General features: G+C 47.2%; 1 protein-coding gene across 5 annotated transcripts in view; it reads left to right on the plus strand.

Moving 5' to 3' along the window:
* The window catches only part of CHST11 (carbohydrate sulfotransferase 11), a 260270-nt gene that overhangs the window by 126128 nt on the left and 112264 nt on the right, over positions 1-21878 (plus strand). For all 5 annotated transcript variants that reach the window (XM_073213765.1, XM_073213762.1, XM_073213763.1 and 2 more), the window contains exon 2: positions 668-753. In XM_073213765.1, the coding sequence (XP_073069866.1) occupies positions 670-753 (84 nt within the window). In that variant the 5' untranslated portion in view covers positions 668-669. The remainder of the gene's footprint in view (positions 1-667; positions 754-21878) is intronic.

Consider the following 21878-nt stretch of genomic DNA (forward strand, 5'->3'; position numbering starts at 1 on the left):
AATACCTTTCCATTTAAAAATAGTTGTTGGTATCCTCAGCGCTGTGAGGTTTGGGGTTTACTTACACCCCCTTTTATTAATTGTTAAGAGCCACTTCTGTCTGTGGAGAACCATAAACCCTTGTCCTTTCTGCCTGAACCTGATGTTTTCATTAAAAATAGTCTAGTTTGTAGAGGCTTTGGGGAGACTGAGCCTCAGACTTACCCAGTGGGAGGAGCCCTCCCAGGAAGGCCCCATGCCCGTCCTCAGAGACCAGGTGCTCAGGGACCAGGCATTAGGGGTCGTAATTGACTGTTGGAGGAGAAGGCTGTGAACTTTGAAATAAGTCACCAAGCCTTGTGTTGCTAGAACTTATTCTCTTGGAACCATCTTTACACTGTCTTTTCTAAGTAGCTTCATTTCAGTGAAGTTTAGATGCCTGTCTTGTGTTACAAACTTGCTGGGAAGAATACCTAGTGTGTTTATGTCCTGCTGGGTGTGGAGAGGCCTGAATGCTGGGGACGTCAGAGTGGCCCGATGCTCCAGGATAAAGGAGTGGCTTTGCTCGAAACTGTATGTCTCCCTTTCTTCCCTACCTGTTTCCTTGTCCCTCCTCTGTGCCTTTCTCTTTGTCAGCCAGCCACCGTTTGTCGTTCACTTCTGACGAGCCTTCACTTTCTTCCCCCAGTCATGCGGAGGAACCCCTTCGGTGTGGACATCTGCTGCCGGAAGGGGTCTCGAAGCCCCCTGCAGGAGCTCTACAACCCCACCCAGGTAAGCCCTAGGAACTTCCCTGCTTTTTCAGCGTTGTGTCCATGAGTCCATTTTTGAAAGAGGGGTGTGAACAGGTTGTAGGGGTGGGGTGTTTGCTGTAAAGTCCAAAATTTTGCTGTGTGGGGATTTGAAGCTTCCTTTCACTGCCTGGTATTTTACCTTCCGTGATTGCTTTCTCAGTCACCCTTTCTGTACACGATGGCTCTGAAATTCCAGTGAGAGGTATTTAGAGTTAGAGAAATGCCTTGGTGTAGTGCTGGACTAAGCTTTTAGACGGACCCAGGTTTTGGAGTCCTGAGAGCCACACCGTCGCAGGTGCCAGCGATGGGACTCTGAATTCGCACAGCCAGCTGGGCTGTGTGGTCCCCCCTCTGGCACCCCCAAAGAAGGCTCACATGTGGGTGAGCTTGCCTGCCCCCCAGCTCCCACATCCAGTTATTAAAACCCAACGAAGCACCAGGAGTTCCACCTCACTGGGCCGCTTTGGGAAAACTCTCTTGTGTGTGGTGGGGGACTTTTGGCTAAGTGACTGTCATGGTAAATCAGACCTGAGTATTCAAAGAATTCCTCTTTGAGCAAAATAAGCTCCAGCTGAGGAAAAGTGTCATCCGTGGAAAGCTAGGAGCTAAGAAAGAAGGGCTGGTTGTCCGGCGATGGGCTCAGCACTGTGTGTGAGTCTTGCTGTGGAGACTCAGAGGCTGCGGGAACATTAATTAGCACGTGATGCCAAGAACTGGTGCGTGCACCACCGGTGGCCTGCCAGCTGACCTTTGCTATTGACAAAGGACAAGGAAAATGTACTGCGCTGGCTGTAGTGTCTGAACTTTCTTTTGTATGAAATTCTTACTTTAGTCTTTCTGTGGACCAAGGTGCTTGCGAGAGGAGGATAATGCTTGGTCCTCAAAGGTGCTGAATTGTCAGAAGTCTTGCACAGAGATGAGCCTGAGAACTTTCTGATCTCACACCTCTTATCCCATCTCCCACCTGCACTCCCTTCTGGAAAACTGGGCTCCTGAGTTTGTGCATCCTAGGTGGCCTAACCAGATTAGTCCACTCCCCTGTCAGCCCCACCACTTTGGACCTCCAGTGTGGCAGAGTCAGCCAGGTAATTACAAAGTCCGATTGCCTGAGGCTTCCTTTCCTGGGCTTTCTGGCCACCCAGTAGGGAATTTGATCTTCAGGTTTTGTTTGGGACCCAAATAATCCAGTTATTATAGGCAAGTCTCCTACCTGTTAACACACCTGTCCTTAGGAAGAGGCAGAACTAGCTTGGACCAACATCATTTTTCTGGTGAGCCTTGTTTAAAGCAACACATGCTACTGACAGGCAAATTGTTCCTGTCTTTTCGCTGACATCCCCTGTTCTCAAATCACTTTCCCTTTCAAAACAAAACTGCCGAGGCACTACTGCTTTCCTGAAGAAATGTTACAGGTGACATGTGGTATCGTGGGAAGAGCTGGTGCTCCTTACGGGCAGGAAGTCCATGGACTGGGTGCTGTTCGCTATTGTATCCCTGACCCCAGCACAGGGTCTAGCTTGGAGTGGGTGCCCCCAAATATCTGTGATTGAAAGAACAAAAGTTCAGGTCCAAATTTTACTTCACCTTCAGCTGGTTGTGCAACCCTGACTAGGGGTCAGTTTTCCCATCTGTAGGGGTCAGTTTTCCCATCTCTCCAGAATGTTGGGAGGATAAAACCTCTGATGTATCAGGGGCCAAGGAAACACTCTTCATCAGTATCACGGTCATGAGGATGGCTTCAGTATTGCAGGATTTGGCTTTAGAGGCAGACCTGGGTTCAGAGCCTGGTTTCCTCATTTCCTACCTATGTGTGTGTGGACAAGTACTTAACCCAAGACTGTTTTCCCTTGTCCATAACGTGGGGCTCATGGTATGTGCCCCATGGGACTGTGTGAGAAGTACCTTGCTCTATGCCTTCTATGGAGTTTTTTTTATTCCTGGATTCATTCACTCACTCATTCATTCTTTTCTTCCTCTGCTATTATGAGTGCCCTCTATGTGCAGTACAGTGCATGTGCTAGGCTCAAAAGGGTAAGCAGGGCATATATGGTCAGCCTTCTATGTCTGGTTCTTATTATCCCAGGGTCGACATAAGTGAGTTGAATGGCAAGGGACACCCTACTCGGTTCACTGTATGCCAAGCTAAGGAGAGAGAACCTTCCTGGGTAGAGCTCATCCCTTCCTACTGGTGATGTTACGAGTGTTGTCGGGTAAGGGGCTCACTTAGCAGCAACTGTGGAGCTGGGAAGGAAGATGAAGCCGGCTAGGCAGCTCTGAGAGCCACTTGTAAGGGCGTAGGTGGGTGAGTCACCACCCTCCATCAAGAATGTCGTGGGCAAGCCGTCTGGCCCCTTTTGCTGGCAACTAGGAAAATGTCCCTGCAGGAAGATCTCCCCGTTTCCTCGGGATGTTGTCTGGGATATTTTTTCTTAAGCTGGCTTCCTTTACAAGCTGCAATTATGTTCCATTCCCACGCAGGCTCAGTTAGCAGTGCCTCTTGGAGAAGCTGTCCTGGTGATCATTTGGGCTACCGTGCGCCAGGGCATTAAGAAGAGAGAGGGGAGCAAGTTCTCCTGTTGAGTTTAGTTAGGTTTTGTGTCCACAAGACATTTACAGATTTTGTACCCAACTGGGCTTAGTTGGGGTTTCCTGTGTTCCTCTACCGGTCAAAATGTTGAAGTCACTCTGGCTGGGCTGATGTTATCACAGGGGTAGGTGACAAACCCTGTCACTGCCGCAGACCATACTGAGCCCGGAGATGCCATTTCCCCTTTTTATGCTGACTGGTTACTCGGATTTGACATGTGATGGTGAAAACAGGAACTGATTATTTTAGATGATAAGAAACCATCTTATGGCACAAGGCACCATCTTAGTCACCATATACTGGTACTGTAGACCACATGCTATCTAGATGCTCCTAAATATCTCTTGGGATGCTTATCATAAGCTCCAAGCCCGGTGTTACACCTCCATTTTATGTATGGGAGAACTGAGGCAGAGAACAGCATGCAGCCTGTAAGAAACAGTAAAGATTCAAGCCCAGGACAAACTGCACATCCATGTATCTCTACGCTGTATTCACTGTCACTAGCGAAGTTCTCTTGGCAGGAATTGCCCCCTCTCCCTTCAAAAAAAGAAGCCCCCCAAAACTCACACCTGGATTTTTGCTGGACAAAGGGCTTAACAGCTCCCTGGGGAAAATTGGCTATAATCTGATTTTAGTGTCCAAGATTTTCTTATTTTAGTGCCTCCCTAATCCCCTAACCATTAAAACAACAAAAAGAGTTTGTAGTTGATATTCTTAGAAAAACTGCACTCTGATGTCTTCTAATTTTCCTGGTTCTCTGCTGTCTCCCTGGCCCCAAAATAAAACGTAATTGCTGATCAGATCAGCTGGCATCAAGTCCCCAAACATTCAGGAGTTGCCAACTGCATATTTGTGGGCCGAACACATCTGTGGGCCGCCCTGGCTCAGCTCAGCCTGGCAGGGCAGAGCTACATTGTCAGCCGTTAATAGGGCATAATTGCCTCTAAATGCCAGCGAGGGTGAGACAGCCTGTCCTTCGGCCTCGCCCACCTCCTGGTCCTCTCGTGCATTCCCTGAAATTTTCACGGCATCACTCATGTGGTTCGGCCCTGCCCTGCCTGGTTCTTTCTTTAGCATTTATACTTACTCTGTGATTACCACGTCTGAGAAGACAGATGCACAGCGCAGAGGCTGACCAGGAATCTGTAAATGCTGAGGCTCGGAGGCTTGCACGGAAAGTGCGAGATCTAGTTGTCTGAGGGCATTCCTGGGGTCTGTGAGGACCAATCTCAATGTTGGAGGGATCTAGTGGTATTCTGAGTGAACTATTTGAGAAAAAAAAAATAACAGGATCAAGAAGGAGGTTAAAAAGGCTCTGTGGAGGCCAAAGGGGGGGAAGATCTCAGCATCTGTTATTTCATGGCCCACTATTGGTCCAGTCTTCAATGTGCCATAGTAAGTTTACTTCCCCATAAGGTAGGCTGTAGAAGGAAGGGTGGAGAGAGGGAGAGAAGGAAGGGAGGGAGAAAACAGCAGAGAACCAGCAGTTTTTCTAAGAATATCAACTACAAACTCTTTTTGTTGTTTTAATGGTTAGGGGATTAGGGAGGCACTAAAATAAGAAAATCTTGGACACTAAAATCAGATTATAGCCATTTGTTGAAGATATAACGCATGTTAGTGACTCTTCGAGGTGTTTTTCATACATATCTCATTGAATCTTCACAGCAACCATGAAAAGAAGGTATTCCACAACCCCATTTTTCAGGTAAGTTAAATGAGGCTCAGAGGATGGAGCGATTTGCCAAGATCTCATAGCTCCTAAATGGTAGAGCCAGGCCCACCAGGCCCAGCGAGACTGTAGAAGATGAGAATCTATCACTCTGTCTTGCCCAGGTGGAAAATGCTTCCTTGAAGCTCTCTTACCTGGCGACTCAAGTTGAGGCCTGGGATGTGCACAGGACAGTTGTAAAATTCTCTAAGTCGGGGCCGAGGCAAATGGAGTGATGTGGAATGCGCAGCTGCTGTCCAGCAAACAAATGCAGGCCTGGTTTCTGTTTGCTGAACCTGTTGTTTGGACAGGCTTTTGTCTCTTGGCTGGAGGCAGGCCGAGCAGGAGAGTCACCCCCAAGAGCTCTGCCAGGGGACAGCGCACCTTGGCGACGTTGGGAAGTCGGGGTCTTTGATTCAGTTTTAGATTGGTATTCTCTGAGGGAGGATGGGAACTCGCCTAGTCCTAACCTAAGTAGCTTTCTCAGCCACGCTTGGCAAAATTTGTTTCTTCTACAGACATTTATAGAATGAACAGAGGAAAAATACATGGGGATGGGAGGTAGGTAATAAGACATGCTTTTGAATAGGTTATGGGAGAATGAAGAATAATTAACACTTTGAGGTTCAGGGCACAGTGGGAGGCTTAGAGAGGAGGTGCACTGGAGCCAGGCCTGTGTAGACACATGAGAAGTCACTTGACAGAGAAGAGGGAACAGCATCACAGAGGGAGGGAACAGCAGGAGCGAGGACCACAGGTGGGACAGTCCATGGCACATTCGGAGGATGGTGAGGGGTTTGTGGCTGGAGTAAAGGAGCTTTTGGGAGCTGGTGGGAGAGGAGGTGGGAAGGGCAGGTTGGTCCCAGCTGATAAGGTTTGTCTACCATGGTAGGTGGTCTTTACCTGTCAGCAGGGTTGGTTGTCCCACAGGACAAGAAGCCCACAGGACATGGTACAGTTTATGAAACAATTTCTGCTTCTGCCTCAGCTGCATGTTAACTGTGCGGCTGCTATAAGGCAGGTCATGTCCCCTTCTCCCTGCGGCATCCTCATTCATGAAATGAAGGAGTTGGAGAGATCTGTGGTTCTCAACCCTGGGTGCATATCTGGATCAATCAGGAGCTTTGAAAAAATGACCAGTGCCCAAGCCTCACCACAGAGATTCTGACTTTATTGGTTGGTCTGGGACAGGGCCAAGGCATCAGTGTTTTTCAAATTCCTAGGCAATTCTGATGGGTAGCAGAGCTCAGAAGCACTGGATCGGAGGCTCTGTAAGGGCCCCTCTGGTTCTAAAAACCTTTGGTTCTTTGTGTCACATAACCCATAATGGGAAAAGCAACTCAAAAGCATATGCACTGAAGTTGCTCGCCATCATTTCTGCTGTCTTTCCGTGCGAGGCTGTGGGTGAGTTTTGTGCACTCAGCCTCGTCCACCAGGACGTGGAGATTACCTTCCCTCACGTGCTCCGCTGGAAGGTTTGTGGGCCTGTTCCCTGGGCATTGGAGACTCAGCCAGAACTGTGTGGACAAACCCAAGAAGCAGACCCCCAGGCAGAGCACTGGGCAGAGGCCTGTGTAAGGGCCCCTCGAGCCACCTGGCTCCTGATCACATAGGAAGGAGACCCCAGACTTGGTCCATGCCAGGCATCAGACGGGCGCTTCTGAAGGATCAGCTGCAGTCTTTTGAATAAGCGTGAAGGAGAGAAAGCGCTCCCTGCTCTTCAAACTGTTGTTTGTGGAAAAATGATGCTGATTGGTCATAGATCCGGGGAAGGCAAGAGGGAGCTGGCATTGTGCAGCCCCAACTCTGGCCACTGAACCCCTTCATTACCGACCACCTGGCAAATGACGAGTCCATCTTATTATCTTTCTTTGACCCAACAGCTGTCTACCAGCCGAACAGGGATCAATTGATTTCGTTGTGGACGGACTCGGACTCTTCATGCAAAGATATTACTTACTGTCAGCCTGGCTGAACGGCAGCTGGCCGGCAAAGATGAAATACTGCATTAACTTGATCTCACACACAGCACTTGGGAGAATGCTTCATTATTAATTGCAAATGACAATAGAAAGGCAAAGCCCATTGCAAAAACCAGGGGCAGTGGGCTGCCACTTTCACTGTGGCCAGTGACTCCGTTATCCTTGAGCTGGGGAAGGCGCCCTGGTCAGATTTCCAGTCAAGCTGGGGCAGATGGGGACTCTAGAGTCAGACACAATAGGTCAGAGAGGATCCGATGCTTGAAGGAACTGGGGGATCCCAGCCCAGGTGTATGTCCTGGAGCAAGTACTTAACTCCCCAAGCCTTGGTTTCCTTGACTGTAAAATAGGAATATGATACCAGTCTTGCAGGTTGGTGAGATTCCAAATCATGCATGAAAAGCACCTAGGACAGTGCCAAGGGCAGAGTTGGCGTTGATCAGTAACCGTCAAGTGATCTGAGCGGAGTTAAGTAACCTGGGATTTCTCTCAGTGGATCTGGGCCATGCTGTGCCCCTGTACTGCAGGCTCAGACATTTTGCAGATGCGCACTTGGAATTTTGTTGAATAATAATAAGATAGATGATTTCCTCTTGTCTGGAAGCTACTAGCTATTCATCATGAGCCCTTCCCCAAAATTCTGATTTATGTTTTGTGTCCGGTAGACTCTGTTATTAAGAAGCTTTGATGTGCTGATTTATAAAGCCATGAGTACCTCTGTGAGGCGGTGTGGACACATACGCTCAACCCATATCCTGGAAAATGGGCAGTTATGCAGTTAAGTTGTAAAGATCTCTGATGGTTGTGTGGGTCATACTCCCAGTACCTAGCTAAATGCCCCAGCTAATAGCTGTTAAATAAGACCCTGTGTCTGGGTGCTGGTAATGGGATGCCATTAATCTTATCGATTGATCCTCATTTCATTGCGCTTGTCTTTGTAGGCAGTTGTTCTGTTTGAGGAAGCCTAATTTGACCCAATATATTCAAATCTACGTGGTGAGCTCAGCGCTCTGATGGGGTTTTTCTGTGTCATTCTGTGAGAGTATAATCTGGCATATTTCAACTAGAGAAGGGCATTCAGGTGACAAAGTGACCTCGGCAATTTCCAAATCGTAACACAGCTATAAAATCTGCCATTTTCGGAAAGTTACTTCCTAAATTACCCTCAATTATAAGAGACCTCTGTGTAATTTGACTTTTCTGTAAATTACACAACTCAAGTGGCTTCTCAGTCAATTGGATTTTAACCTTGTTGGAAAGGATAGTGCTGAAAGAAAGCCCTGGCTTGTTCTTAAATGCTCTGTAGGACATACCTGGGTAGGGGTGGGGAGAGTGGGCATGGACACATGCCTTCCCTTCCTGCCTCGTATCCCCTCCTCCCTTCCCAATGGTGAAGTTAGCCTGCAAGTCTGGTGGGGGGAGCATGGGTTTCATTCTGCCTTTGCCACTAATTACTGTGAAATCAGGGACAAACATCTGAACCTTTTACCAGCCCTGGAGAACTTGTTTGTAAAGTAGGAATACTTTACTGATCAAACAGTTCAGTTATTAAGGATTAAATTAGAAAATATATGGAAAGTTCCAGTCCCATGGCAACCTGCTCGGTCAATGATTTTTTTTTATTAGCCCAGATGAAACCTCCTCCAGGAAGCTCTCTCTGATTTTTTTTTCCTCTCCGAGCTTAGGTTAAATCTAGAATGGTGCTGCTTACTAGCAATATAATGTGACTCACATATGTGATTTGAAATTTTCTAGTAGCCACATTTTAAACAGTAAAAAGAAAACAGGTGAAAATTCCTTTTAATAATTTATTTAACCCAGTATATCCAAAATATAATTTTTACAAGTAATCAATACAAATTTAAGGTATTTTATGTTCTTATTTTCATAATGTCTTTGAAATCTGATGTCTGTTTGACCCAGTCACCTCAGTTCCTCTGGCTGTATGTCACATGCTCAGTAGTCACATATGGCTGGTGACTGTTACACTGGACAATATGGGTCTACAGTATGCCCCCTTATCCCCATCCACATGCCCATGTTTCCCTCATTCATCACACTTATCCATGCATTCAAAATGGTATTACCAGGCTTTGGGTCCCTTGCAGGCAGGGGCTGTGTCTTACTCACCTGTGGCCCTCAGTTGCTACTTCAGACCAGCCACAGAGAAGGGGCACATTTGGGCAATGAGGGAACCTGCGTGTCCTGGGCCTTGAGCAAGTCTGGCATGTGGAGACCCATGTAGAGGAGGTGGCCAGGGCTTTACACCCTGGCTATTGCTGAGAAAGCCAACCAGCAGGGCTGGTGGTTTCCTGGGGCCCAGTGAGGTCTCTGGTTTGGAGAGCCCTTCTCCCCTCTAGGCCGATTCCTGATTTCCCCTAAAAGCATCCTTCCTGTAAGTGTAAGTGCCAGTACCACAGAAGGGCTGACACCTCGAAAGGCATTGTTTGTTTACCCCTCATCTTGATCTTATAAGGGTCTTTCTGAGACTAGTACTTGACGTCATCAAGGGAAGGTGGAGAAAATTGGGTATGGGGTGGGGGAGGGGGCTGGATGCTTGAAGGCAAGAGGGGGTGAGGAAGGGGCTACTCCAGCCAGACCTCAGCCTCCCCCAGCACTGAGCCCACATTCAGCCATTTCCTTCCTTCTTCCGTCCTCCCTCCTTCCCCCTAGTGTGTGGCACAAGTAGGGACTCGGGAAGTAAGTGTTGGCCAGATTGAACTGATGCTCCTTCCTGCCTTCCCGGCCTCACTTCCTGCCTACCACCATGGGGTGCGCTGGGGCTGCCGTAGAAAGGGCCACAACCGGGCACCTAACACAACGGAAACCTACCATATCAGCTTCTGGAGGCTGGCAGGTGTCAGCTGTGTTGGTTCCCCACCAAGGACTGGGAGGGAGTCTGTGCCAGGCCCCCTGCCTAGTCTCTGGCAAGTTGCCGGCAATCTTTGGCGTTACGTGGCTTGTAGAAGGGTCACTTCATCTCCACATGGCCTTTTGCCTGTGTGTCTCTGTCCAAATCTCCTGTTTATAAAGGAGCAAGAGCCCGTCTACTCCAGTAGGACTTCATCCTCACTAATTGCATCTGTAATGACCCTATTTCCAAAAAGGTCATGATCTGAGGTCCTGGGGTCAGGACTTCAACATATGAATGGGGGAGCAGACACAGTGCGACCCATAACATCTACTGGGTGCTAGATGCTGGGGTTCTTAAAGAGGTCCTTGCCCTCACTGGGTCATACTCTGATAGGTGCTCTGCACCAGTAAACCGACCACTACGAAGGGAAGTGCTATTTGAGTTCCGTGCGTGAAGCAGGAGTGTGGCAGCTGTGTTTGTGTAGATGGAGTGCTTGTTAGAGGCACGGAGCTGGAGTCTTGTGGTGGGGCAAGCTGCATGGCCAGCCTCTCGGATTCTCTGGATGCTTTAAATATGGCTCAACTCAGGAGAAAAGTGTGGCTTTGAGTAGGCATCCTAGAAATGAAGGACACTCAATGCCTTTAAAAGGCAGCCCTGTCCTTCCTGGGTGCTGCACCCGTGGGGGAAAGGGGGTTTGTCAGGGTTTGGAGCTGAGCTGGGCTCCCTTGTGTGGCCAGAGTCTGAGTTGTTCTCGTCATGAATTGGGTTGTTTCTGACCAAACCTTGTCCAGTCAAGTCAGGGAGCTGAAAGTAGGCCCTCCCTGCTCCCTGACCCTCACTCCAGCCTTTCCCTCCAAATGACATTCTTAGGTGTCATCCCCCCCTTCCCCACTGTCCCCAAATGCCAGGTGCAACAGGCATCAAACAATGCATTTTAATGGGAAGACAGCAGAATTTAGATCCTTAAGTCCTAAGTTCAAATTCTGCCTCTCTTCACTTTCTGGCAGTGGCAAGTATCTCAACCTGTTGGGGCTTTAGTTTCCTTATGTGGAAAGTGGGAATAATTTAGCTAAAGAGGCCACATGGCACAGGAGTTAAAACTGGGGGTTCTCAGAATCAGGCTACTTGGGTTCAAATTCATACTTAGTGGCAGAGGAACCCTGGGTCAGTTACCTAATATCTGGGTGTCTTAGTTTCTTTATCTGTAAAATGAGGAGACAGCAGTACCCACCCCTTAGGACTGTCAGGAAGATATAATGAGTTGATTTGTGTCAAGTACCCAGAACAGTGGCCAGCAGTATTTTACCTTTATGTTTTACCTTTATGTGTTCATCTTTAAAACTTGCCACTATTCGTCCCTCAAAAAAAATTGTAATCACAATTTGACTCCTAGTAACGGACTTTTAACAGAAGCTTCTATGGCCCAATGAGTTTTACAGTCCCTCACATTGAAACAAACTGTTACTACTTTGCAAGCACACCATTACCCATTTTCCAGATTGGAAAACCGAGGCACAGAGGGGGCATTGCTGTTGTTTAAAGTAACCCATTCATGATTGTTCTGTCAGCTGAGGAGCTGCAGAGTCATGGTTCAGTCCAGCTCTGGAGCCCTTTGCTGCTGGGACGAGGCCATGTCCAGCAGCTCAGGTGGCATGGGGAGTCTTTGCCTTAATGAGTAACCTGAATGCCTTTGATTCTCAGTTAACTGGCCCTGAAGGAGCTGAAACCCACTCTTCTCTGTGAGAGTTTGTAAATGAGCTGGCTCCATGCCTGCCCTTGGTAGAGGGTCAGCTAGAATTAATTGTGGGTGAGGATCAGGGCTGTGCCGGGCATGCCTGGGTGAAGAATACCAGCCTGGTCCTGAGCCCCCTCCCATCCCAGCAGCAGGGCAGGGTGTGGTGTAGGGGCAGCAGGGATGATGGCATGTGTCGGCACCATGTGCCAAAAGTTTCTCTCTGCTTCCTGGTTCCTTGACCTCTCATCATGAGTCAGGCAGAGTGTCCTCGAAGCAGGAATGAGGTTGCTCAGGCCAGAGACAATGCCTAAAGTAGGGAAATTGCAGGAAAGTACTTCTATGGGTTTAAGAGCCAGGAGGCTGCTTTTGATTTTTGTTCTTCAGCTCTTCCTTGCCTAGGCACTGTGACCATCTGTACTTTCCTCATGGGTTCATTCTTCTCATAAGGAGGGGCCTGTTTACCAGTAGTAGCTGGTAGAAGCACTTACAGGAACATGTCAGCTCACCCCCCAAACCCATTTATTACTAAGGGTAAAGGATTAAATTCACACTAAGCCCTTGGTTTTTGCAGTTGGAACCTTCTGGGTTCTGAGTTTCAAGTACAACCTAGGAGTCCAATAACAAGGGACAACTTGTAATGTTTGCAGAGGGACACATTTGTGTCAGAGGAAGCTGGTTGCTCAGCTAATAAGTGAGCTCAGCTGTCTACTCAGCGCTGTGATTTTGTGATTCTGTAATTGTCATTCCCGAAGAGCCTTCATTCTGGGACTGCTAGAGCTGCTTGCAAATTTTATCTCAGTTTATAGGGAAATTACATACTAAAGTGACATTTGGAAATTAGGAGACTGTCTTGGGACATGTCCCTCAAAGGTATTTTGTCACCACTTAGGACTGGCTCAAAGGTGATATATCCCCACTCGCTACTTGGGTCTTTCTCATTCATAGGGTGGTTAAGCTCAGGTCAGAATCTCGGCCTTGGCTCTCCGTAGGTTTTCCTTCATTTTATAATAAGGATAAATGAGCTGGTGTCTGAAAAGAAATGTGATTTTTTTTTTTAAAGGAATTGGCAGATACTAGAGAAGTTCAGAAGCAGCTGACATCCAGTTATTCACAGTCTTGGGGGAGAAGGGATTGAATGAGAAATAGAAATCCACAGATAATCTCTAAACCTCATGTTAATCAATAGCCTTCTTCTCCAACACGCTTTAATGAGTGCCCGGAAATGGGCTGCTGATTCAACACGGCTCAAAACTGAAATCCTGAGAGATCAGTGCAGGAGAAATAATTTGCCAACTCCTTTGTTAATGAGAAGCAACTACAGGAGCTGAAATAGGTTTTGTATTACTTGAAGTATCATTTTTCTTGAACAAGTGGCAAAATGAACTTAACATTGTTGGTTGGTTTTTTCCTTGTCTTATCAGGCAACTGCATGTAACATTGTGATTTTCTTTTTGCTAAAAGGAAAAGAATTATTGAGGTTCAGGCCTAGATAATCTTAGTAACAACCAGGCGCTAGGAAAATGAGTCCGTTGCACCTGGTAATTGAATCTCCTTCCCCAGGGTATTATGGTGTAACTAATCAGAGGGGAAGAAGTGATAAGTATCTGGTTAAGATAAGGCTTTGCCAAAAACAGCCCCTGGCAAATTGCTGCCATTTGTTATCTGATTAGTGCACAAGGTACAGTCTTTCTTGAGCCTAAGAAACCCTGCTTGTTTTGATCAGTTTTGTATCAGTTTTGTTGTTGAAATTTAACTTGCAAAATCCAGTGCAAACCTTGGAAGGTGGTGGTGCTTCTGATCTCAAGCTTTATACAGTGGGAAACTAGGATATCTCATAGTCCACAGGTACCAGGTTGGGGGGGCACCTAGGGAAAGGATCTGTTTGGGGACTACGGAAAGCCAGGCCAGCCTCAAAGGTGAATGTGTGCAGCAGGTCCTGCCAAACCCAGTTAAGGGAACCAGAGCAGACATCTGTCATTCTTCTCTGGTGCTGTCTTTGACCTTGCTCTTGACCAAGGTCATTCAAAACTCAAGGCCCATGGTTGCTCACTACCTAACTGTGGTTGACAGAATGGCCCCACAAAAGATGTCCACGTCCTAATCCCCAAAACCTGTGAATATGTTCCTGTACATGGCAAAAGGGACTTTGCAGATGTGATTAAGGATTTTAAGGTGGGAAGATTATCCTAGATTATCCGGACTGGTACAGTGTCATCACAAGGGATGGAGATGGAGATGGCGTGACAGGTGGAAGCAGAGGTCAGGGTCATGTGAGGATGGGGCCATGAGCCAAGGGATGCAAGTGGCCTCCAGAATCTGGGAAAGGCAAGGGGACGAATTCTCCCAGAGACCCTCCAGAAGGAACTGCCAGCATCTTGACTCTAGGACCTGTGACCTCCAGAACCATAAGATAACACATTTATGCTGTTTTAAGCCACTGGTGGTTTTGTGGTGATTTGTTATAGCAGCAATAAGAAACGAATACACAAGCTCCCCCATGCGGGGTTCCAGGGGGGCCTGGGAGGTCCTGGGTCTGTGATGTCAGCATCCAGTAGCAGTACGGTGAGTGTGAAAAGTGGGACTGCGATGATGCTGATGCTGATGCTGATACTGCCTTCTTGAGAGATTGTTTTGAGCATAAAGCGAGGTATTGTGAAAAAATGCTAACAAGTCTAAGTTGTGAGCCAGCATCCCTGGAGGCCAAGGCACTGGCTCAGTGTGGCTCACACCCATCCAGAGAATAGGACAAGATGATAGAGCCCAAATCCTTATATTTGTTAGTACCCCTTTGACAACCCTGCACCTGAAATTTACATCAGATACAATTTTGTTGATGGGTTCCTATAGGTTGGTGGCAGGACCACTGTGTTTTGTCAGTGCATTAAAAAAAAAAACCTAATGACATATGTATTTGGAGTCAAGGGTGTTATATTTGTGAAGATTTTCCTTTGCAGTTAATAGTATTTGCAGTATTCTCAGCATACCTGCCCGTAGGCTAGCTTCACTGAAACTCACAGTTCTGTGAGGGTCTGCCGGGTAGGTATCATCTCTCGTGTTAGGGATGCAGAGAATGTCAAGATATTAAAGAACTCTGCAGAGGCAAGCTCTTAGCAAGTAACTGAGCAAAGGCTAAACCTGAACGTGAGAGGACAGTCAGTGTGCTAGTTAAGAAGAGGCAGCCCTGCCAGCCACTATGGGTGACCTTAGTCAAGTTACTTAACCTCTCTGGGCCTCAGTTTCCTCATCTGTCAATGTAGGGATGGTCATAACATGTACCTCATAGGTTTGTTTTGAGGACTAAATGACAACAAAGTGGTGAAATTCCAGAAGAATGCCAGGCACATGGTAGGGTGTATGATTGGGTACCAAGAGCAGCAGTCGCCATGACAATCATAGCCAGGCTCAGCTAACTCCTGGTTCAGTGCCCACTCCAGGATTGCCCACATACCAAGAGCCAGAGTACCCCAAAGCTGCAGGAGCGTCCGAGGTGCTGAACTAAGTTGGTGCCTTATGTTCTAGACTAGAGGTATGCAGATGTTTCTTAGGTAGTTAAAATTTTAGGTCTCTGTTGCAGCTGCTCAACTCTGCCATCATAACGTGAAAACAGCCGCAGACAATATGTAAATGAATGATCAGGGTTGGATCTGGCCTCCAGGTGACCTCTGCTTTAGGCGGTGCTGAAGCCACAAGCCCTGAGTTTAAGCCCCAGATTCACGGTGCTGCCCCAGACTCCCGGCGCTGCAAGGGTATTCCTGTGCACATCCTGAAGGCTCCTAACACTCAGGTCCTTCACCTCTAAAAATGGGAATAGCAACAACCTCTTTCAAGAGCTGGTGAGACAGTAAGACCTGTAAGTGGTGTGTAGAATACTGCGCCTAAGTTGGTTATTATTTTATTGCTGATGTACAGTTGTGGTCCAGGCCACCTGTGGTAGATAAAGCATGCCAGTGGCCTCCGTGTAAAATACTGGGTGTTGGCTGACCATCTCTACTGTCTACAGTTGCAGTATTAAATTGTGTTATTTCATTTCAATTAGGTTCATCTCATTTTAGGTTATGAGAAAAGCAAAGCTCTCTTTACTCTCTCAAAGCTTCCCTTCACTCCCATGAGACATTTCTCCAGCAACAGTGCCTTCTGTTAAGCCCGAATCGATCTCCATTCTGGAAATTGCAAATGAGCAAAGTGGCTGTGATGAATGGGGGCTCCGAGAAACACAGTGATCGTTCTCAGTGTCTTAGGCTGGCGAAGTGAAACCTGGAGCCTTTACTGAGGGAGGATGGGTGGTAAATGAATTCCTGAGCTCAATCACAGAATGGTTAGTGAATAAAAGCATTGTGCTAAGCAAATTATGCATCTCATTAAGATGCACTCAGTTTCGGCCTCCATACTAGGGGAATTGTCAGAGCAATTATGTGCAAACCTCAATTTTGAGGTTTGAAAAGGGGTCAGTGCATAATTGGCAGGAGAAGAAAAGGAAGGGGGATGGTTTGAAACAATAAGCATTGAATGTCTGTTGCAGCAAGGATGATGGGACATAAAGAGGCAGACACCCCGGATCATTCAAGATGAAGTGTGCATGGTCTCACAACCTCGTATGGCCACGTGGACAATGCATTTGGTGCCTTTCCAAATTCCAAGTGTGGTGCTTGGGACATTTGGCTACTGAATGAGTGATTGGGGCTTGCCACATGTTTATCAAATCAGTGAATGAAGGAGGAGGGAATAAATGAACAAATAAATAAGAAATTCATGTAAGCTGGAGATAATAACAGTGTCTACTTGTCTGGTTGGTGTGGGAATTAAATGGGACAATGTACCTAAAACCCTTAGCACAGTGCCTGACCCAAGAAGGGGCTCAATTTCAGCTTGTCCTGTTATTACATTTTCTCCATGTGTATTAGTCAGCTTGGACTGCCATAAAAAAATACTACAGCCTGGGTGGCTTAAACAACAGACATTTATTTTCTCAGTTCTGGAGGCTGGAAGTACCAGATCAAGGTGCTAGCAGGGCCGGTGTCTGGTGAGGCCTCCTTTCCTGGCATGCAGCCAGCCGCCTTCTTGCTGTGTCCTCATACCACCTCTTTGTTGTGTGAGTGGAAAGAGAGAGATCTCTGGTCTTTCCCTCATCTGAGGACACCAATCCTATTGGATTAGGGCCCCACCCATATGACCTCATTTAATCTTAATTACCTCCTTAAAGGCCCCATCTCCCAATACAGTCACACGGTGGAGTTGGGCTTCAACATATGAATTGGGGGAGGACACAGTTCTGTCTGTGACACCTTAAATAATCAAATTTTGCTTTTGTAGTTATTAAGCATAGCTGTCACTCAGCAGCTACACAAAACCTTTGGAAACCACCAGAATAACCTTCCTTGGGATGAGAAATGGGAAATGCCACCAGTGTTCTGGAAAATGGGATGGACTTCCAACAGCACATATCCTTCCACACGTGGGTGCCTGTCTTTTCTTGGGGGGGGGGGGCGGTGTAGAAAAACTGAACTGTTTCTTCTAAAGGCTTCCATAAAACAATGCCCTGGGAGGGGGAATTGACCACATGAAGCTACAATTTGCTGTCAGGGTGAGTGCTACTAGATCTCATTTCTTTCTCTTTCATCTTTTTCATCTCCAATTCTGCCTGGAAGACAGTAAAAGCTCAGTCATGTGAACCCTGCTCATTTAGAATATATAACATTTCCTCCAAGTTCACCATGAAGAAGGAATGTGTGAAGCAAATTAATCATGTGAACATAATCAGAAAAAAAACGAGTCTTGTAGAGCTGAGCAGTATCTGGAGGAGATCCAGTCCTTTTCCTTGGCGGCTGGTGTCTTTTCAGATGAAGAAACTGAGGCCCAGAGAGTGTATGTGGCTTCTCCAAGCTCACACACAGTGGGACTGTTTACCCTTCCAAAGGATACCACCCTAATTCATGGAGTCTCGTTTGTGAGACACAGGCGCTTTATTAGCTGTGGGTCCTTTTTACTATATGGACTTCAAGTATTAAAGTGCATTAAAAAAAATTCTGCATTTCAGGTTTTCCACTAATTATGACTGGCCTTCTCCCAAGTTGGTTTGAGCTATTTTGGTGAGGTTTTATATAGTTATTTAATAAGAAAAGCTTTTTAAAAACCTCGTAAAACCTTCTGTACAATTCCTTCTAACCAGCAGCCCCTCTTACAATTATGTCACTAACAACTTCTTTTTAAAAGACCAAAACTTTTGTCTATTCACGTTAACCTTAAAAGCAGCATTCACTGAACCCCTGAGAAACAAGAAGTGTAATGCTTTATAGGATTGGGGCATGAAATAATGTGTGTGAAAGCGTTGTGTACATTGGGGAAGCATATACAAATGCTTTATGTTTCTCTTAATTGCCGTCTCTGGCATGGGTAGCCCCCAAGGAGTGGTCAAAATATCTTTGCAAGTGCAAATACAGCATTTCCTTGGACTCCCCAGGGAATGGGCTGTTTTCCCATGTGACTACAAAATAAATAAATAAATGAGATGCCTAGTTATTAATTTAAATCAAACTGTTAATGCCATGAGGACTGGAATGTTCTCATCAGCATGTCCTCTCTCTGGAGTCGATTAGGGGACCACACTGCAGTCAACAGATTATTCCGTCCAGGTCCGGAACACCGGTGAGGTGGACCCAGTGACAAGGTGTTCTTGGCCCTGGGACTTGAGGAATTCTCAGCTGCAGCCAAAGCCAAGAAGAAAGTGACATTCCCAGTTTTTGCAGAGGAGGGTTCCTTAGTCTCTTCTTCCTGGGTATTTAATGCATCTTTAATTTTGATGTGGAAGATTAAGGCTTTTTCCTTTATTCAGGAGATCAGTTCTGTACTTGGTAGGACGGTGATGATGGTGGTGATGATGATATAACAGTTAACGTTTTGCACACTTACTCTGTACCAGGCACTTATTCTGGTGCTTTGTGCACATTATGTGAATCATCACAACCCTATAAAGTAGAAACTCCATTTGACAGATGAACAGATGAATGCCAAGGCTCAGAGAGGTTAGTAACTTGCCTTAGGCCGCACAGCTGGCAGGTGACAGCAGGAGGCAACCCCCTGTACATCTCATGCCCTTGCCCCCTTCCACTGCTGCCTGGAACAGTGCTCCAAGTCTCCATCTGCCAAGGCTCAGAGTCCCAGGACACATGCTGTTCCCATTACGGGGACGCAGACAGCCAGGAACAGTGTGTGTCAGAAGTCTCACGTCAGGGGCCAGGAGACTGCAGTTCTTTTGCTTAACCTTGAAGTTCCCATTCTTCCTGTTTCCTTTAAGGGCCTTATCTCCAGCTTGACAAGTGCTGACAGGTGGCCCCCTCATCTCACAGAGCCTCCTGACCACACGGGCTCAGACTATCTCTTTATGGTCTGGTTTCTTATATTCAAGAAAAGGCAAATGGCAACAGATTTCTATTTGCAGCTGCCAGGGTCATAACATGAAGCTTGTGGAGTTTGGAAGCATTTCCAGTTTCCTTCTCTGAAAGCAGTAATTTTGGTCCATTGAAGCTCAGTGAAGTGTGTTTCTGTTGTCTGGGGTAATGCGGCATTGAATTCCTCTGATAGAAGAGGGTCAGCATCAGCCGTGATGAGCAGTGTCATTTCATCTGAGCTGGGCCACTTTCCCTCCCAGCCACGCAGGACCTGGTTTGGTTCCTCTGCACAGTGCAAAGCACTGGCCCTTTGCACATGCTGTTCCCTCTGCCTAGAAAGCTCTCCCACTCCTCACCTCTACTTGGTTGACTCCTGCTCAGCCCCAGGTCCAAGGTGCCCTAGGACCTGTTACATGTTCCTGTGGCACCTTCACTTCTCCTTTATGGCCCTTTGCCTATTGTAATTATACTTTTAATCTTAGTGACATCTTCCTCACTGGATGCTAAGGTCCATGTTGGCTGCCTCTGTGCCAGCCATATGCCAATGTAGTTCCTGAAACATGGTGGGTGCTGAGTAGATAGGGTGAGAAGGAGGCACCCCACTGAGTCTTCTGACCAATCTACTCAATAACTTCTTTTCCACCCACCACAGACTCCAGATCAAGAGTGGCAAACAGAAAAGCACCTCAGAGTGAGAACTAGAGTCAGGCTGGGTGGGTTTATATCCCAGCCTTGCCTCTTACTAGCTATATGCATTTCTGCTGCTGCGTAACATTACCACAAACTGGGCGATTTACAACGACACAACCCCCATGGTTCAGGAGTCTGGTAAGGCTTAGCTCCGTGCTCTGCTCAGGGTCCCACTAAGCTGCAATCCAGGTGTCAGCTACAGCTACGGTCCCATGTGAGGCTTGGGTCTCCTTCCAAACTCTCCTGTTTATTGGCAGAATTCATTTCCTTTTAGCTGTAGAAATCACAGTGGCTTGGTTCTTCTAGGCCAGACAGGGAGTCTGAGTTCACAGAAAGTCCAAGCCCTATTTAAAATGCTTACCTGATTAGGTCAGGCCCATCCAGAATAACTTCCCTTTTGATTAACACACAGTAACTGACTGAGGACCTTAACTGCATCTGCAAAACTCCTTTGCATTTGCCTTATAATGTAACATGATCATGGGAGTGATATCCCATCATATTCTCAGCTCTTGCCCGCACTCAAGGTTCGGGGGGGAGTTATATAGGGCACGGACCCCAGGGAGGCAGGAATCACAGAGACCAGTAATGACTTACTCTAGCTGTGTGGCCTTGGGTGAGTTGCTTCACCTCTCTGTGCCCATTTCTTCATCTGTAAAGTAGGAGTTATAGTAGGCCCGACTTTGTTTGTTGTGAAGATTAAATGAGTTAATTTATATAAAATGCTTAGAAGAATTCCTGGCAGGTGTTGCGTACGCAATAAATGTTAGCTGTTAGAGCCATAAAGATGACGAGAATCCCCAAATGAGCCAGTGGGATCCAGGCTTAGAAATACAATCCACCAACTGGCTGGAAAATGAAATCTGAGAAGCCAGGCTGAAGGGGAAAGAAGATGAGGAGACCAGCCGGGAGCTGGGCAGACCGGCCTTCCTAAGAGGGAGTGGCAGCTTCCACACCGCAGGGCAGAAAGGGGCAAAGCAGCTGGATGGCTGTCTGGTCACTAAAGCACATTGGGTGTAAGTGTGCAGCTGGATGCCTGTGCCCCCCAGTGTAGTGCCTTTCATGAAAACATCTCTTCTCATGGGGAAGAGTAATGTCTTCACTGAACTGGACATCTGGGTAACTGCTGTAAGCAACTGTACCCCAAAACTCAGGACTGCCCTAAAGGAAGGATTTCTCCTAAAACAGAATCCCAGTTGATTCCATTTTAAAAATAAGGGCCCCTCCTTACCCCGGAGAGACCCACAATCACACGAGTCAGGGTTGGTGCAGTGTGGCTGGAAGGAAGCCCGTGTGGAAATTTGCTACGTGGTGCATGCATTTCGCGGGAGAGTGTTAAGAACCGATTTGCTGCTCAATTTGGGATGCTGTTAACCACACGGAGATGCAGTGCGGTGACTCAGTGAGTCAGGGTCATGGGGTCATGTTTATGAATATGGGCTGCGGGGTGTGTGGGGCTGCGCGAGGCGACGTGGATTCTGTCTTTGGAAGAGATTTCATTGGAATCCCTTTCAGCTGGGTCACCTAGGGCACATCATCCACTCTTTTTTAGGTCTCATATTTTATAATCTGATTATTCAACTCAAGTGGTTTATTGATGGTGGTAGTGGACACCCTTGGCACTCTGCTGAGGACCCTGGGTCCCCATATGGTTTCTGGGTGCCCTCTCCTCCAGCTCCTGTGGGCTTTATTTCTAATGGTTGCACCGACCACTTGCTTCTGAGGGTGCATCTGGGCTCCTGGGGCGGCATCCTCCTGTGTAGAGATGGGGAAGAACAGGGGAACTTACCTCTTCCTGGGCAGCCCTAAGCCTGGTGCCCTCACCTCCGTCGGCACATGTTCAGAGGAGTAAAGTCATGCTCCTGAGTTCACTGCAGGCTCAGGCTTAAGGCTGGCAGTTCCTTCAGGATGAAGGTGAAGGTTAATCAGGTTAAACCTGAAATTACACCCTTGCTGGGCTTCCCCTGTCCTGCTCCCAGCACCAGCCACATAATTTGCAGGGCCCCTTGTTAAACTATTATCAATAATTAAGAATTTCATGATGGTGACAGCAGAGCGTTACAGTAAGCACGAGACCCTTCTGATGCGGGACTTCATAGGTCGCATCCTGGGAGCTCCCTTATTAAGTCACTCGCACATGAATTCTTGTCTTGTGTTCTGC

The sequence above is a fragment of the Manis javanica genome, chromosome 10 (genome assembly GCF_040802235.1).
Source record: "Manis javanica isolate MJ-LG chromosome 10, MJ_LKY, whole genome shotgun sequence".
Taxonomy (NCBI): Eukaryota; Metazoa; Chordata; class Mammalia; order Pholidota; family Manidae; genus Manis; species Manis javanica.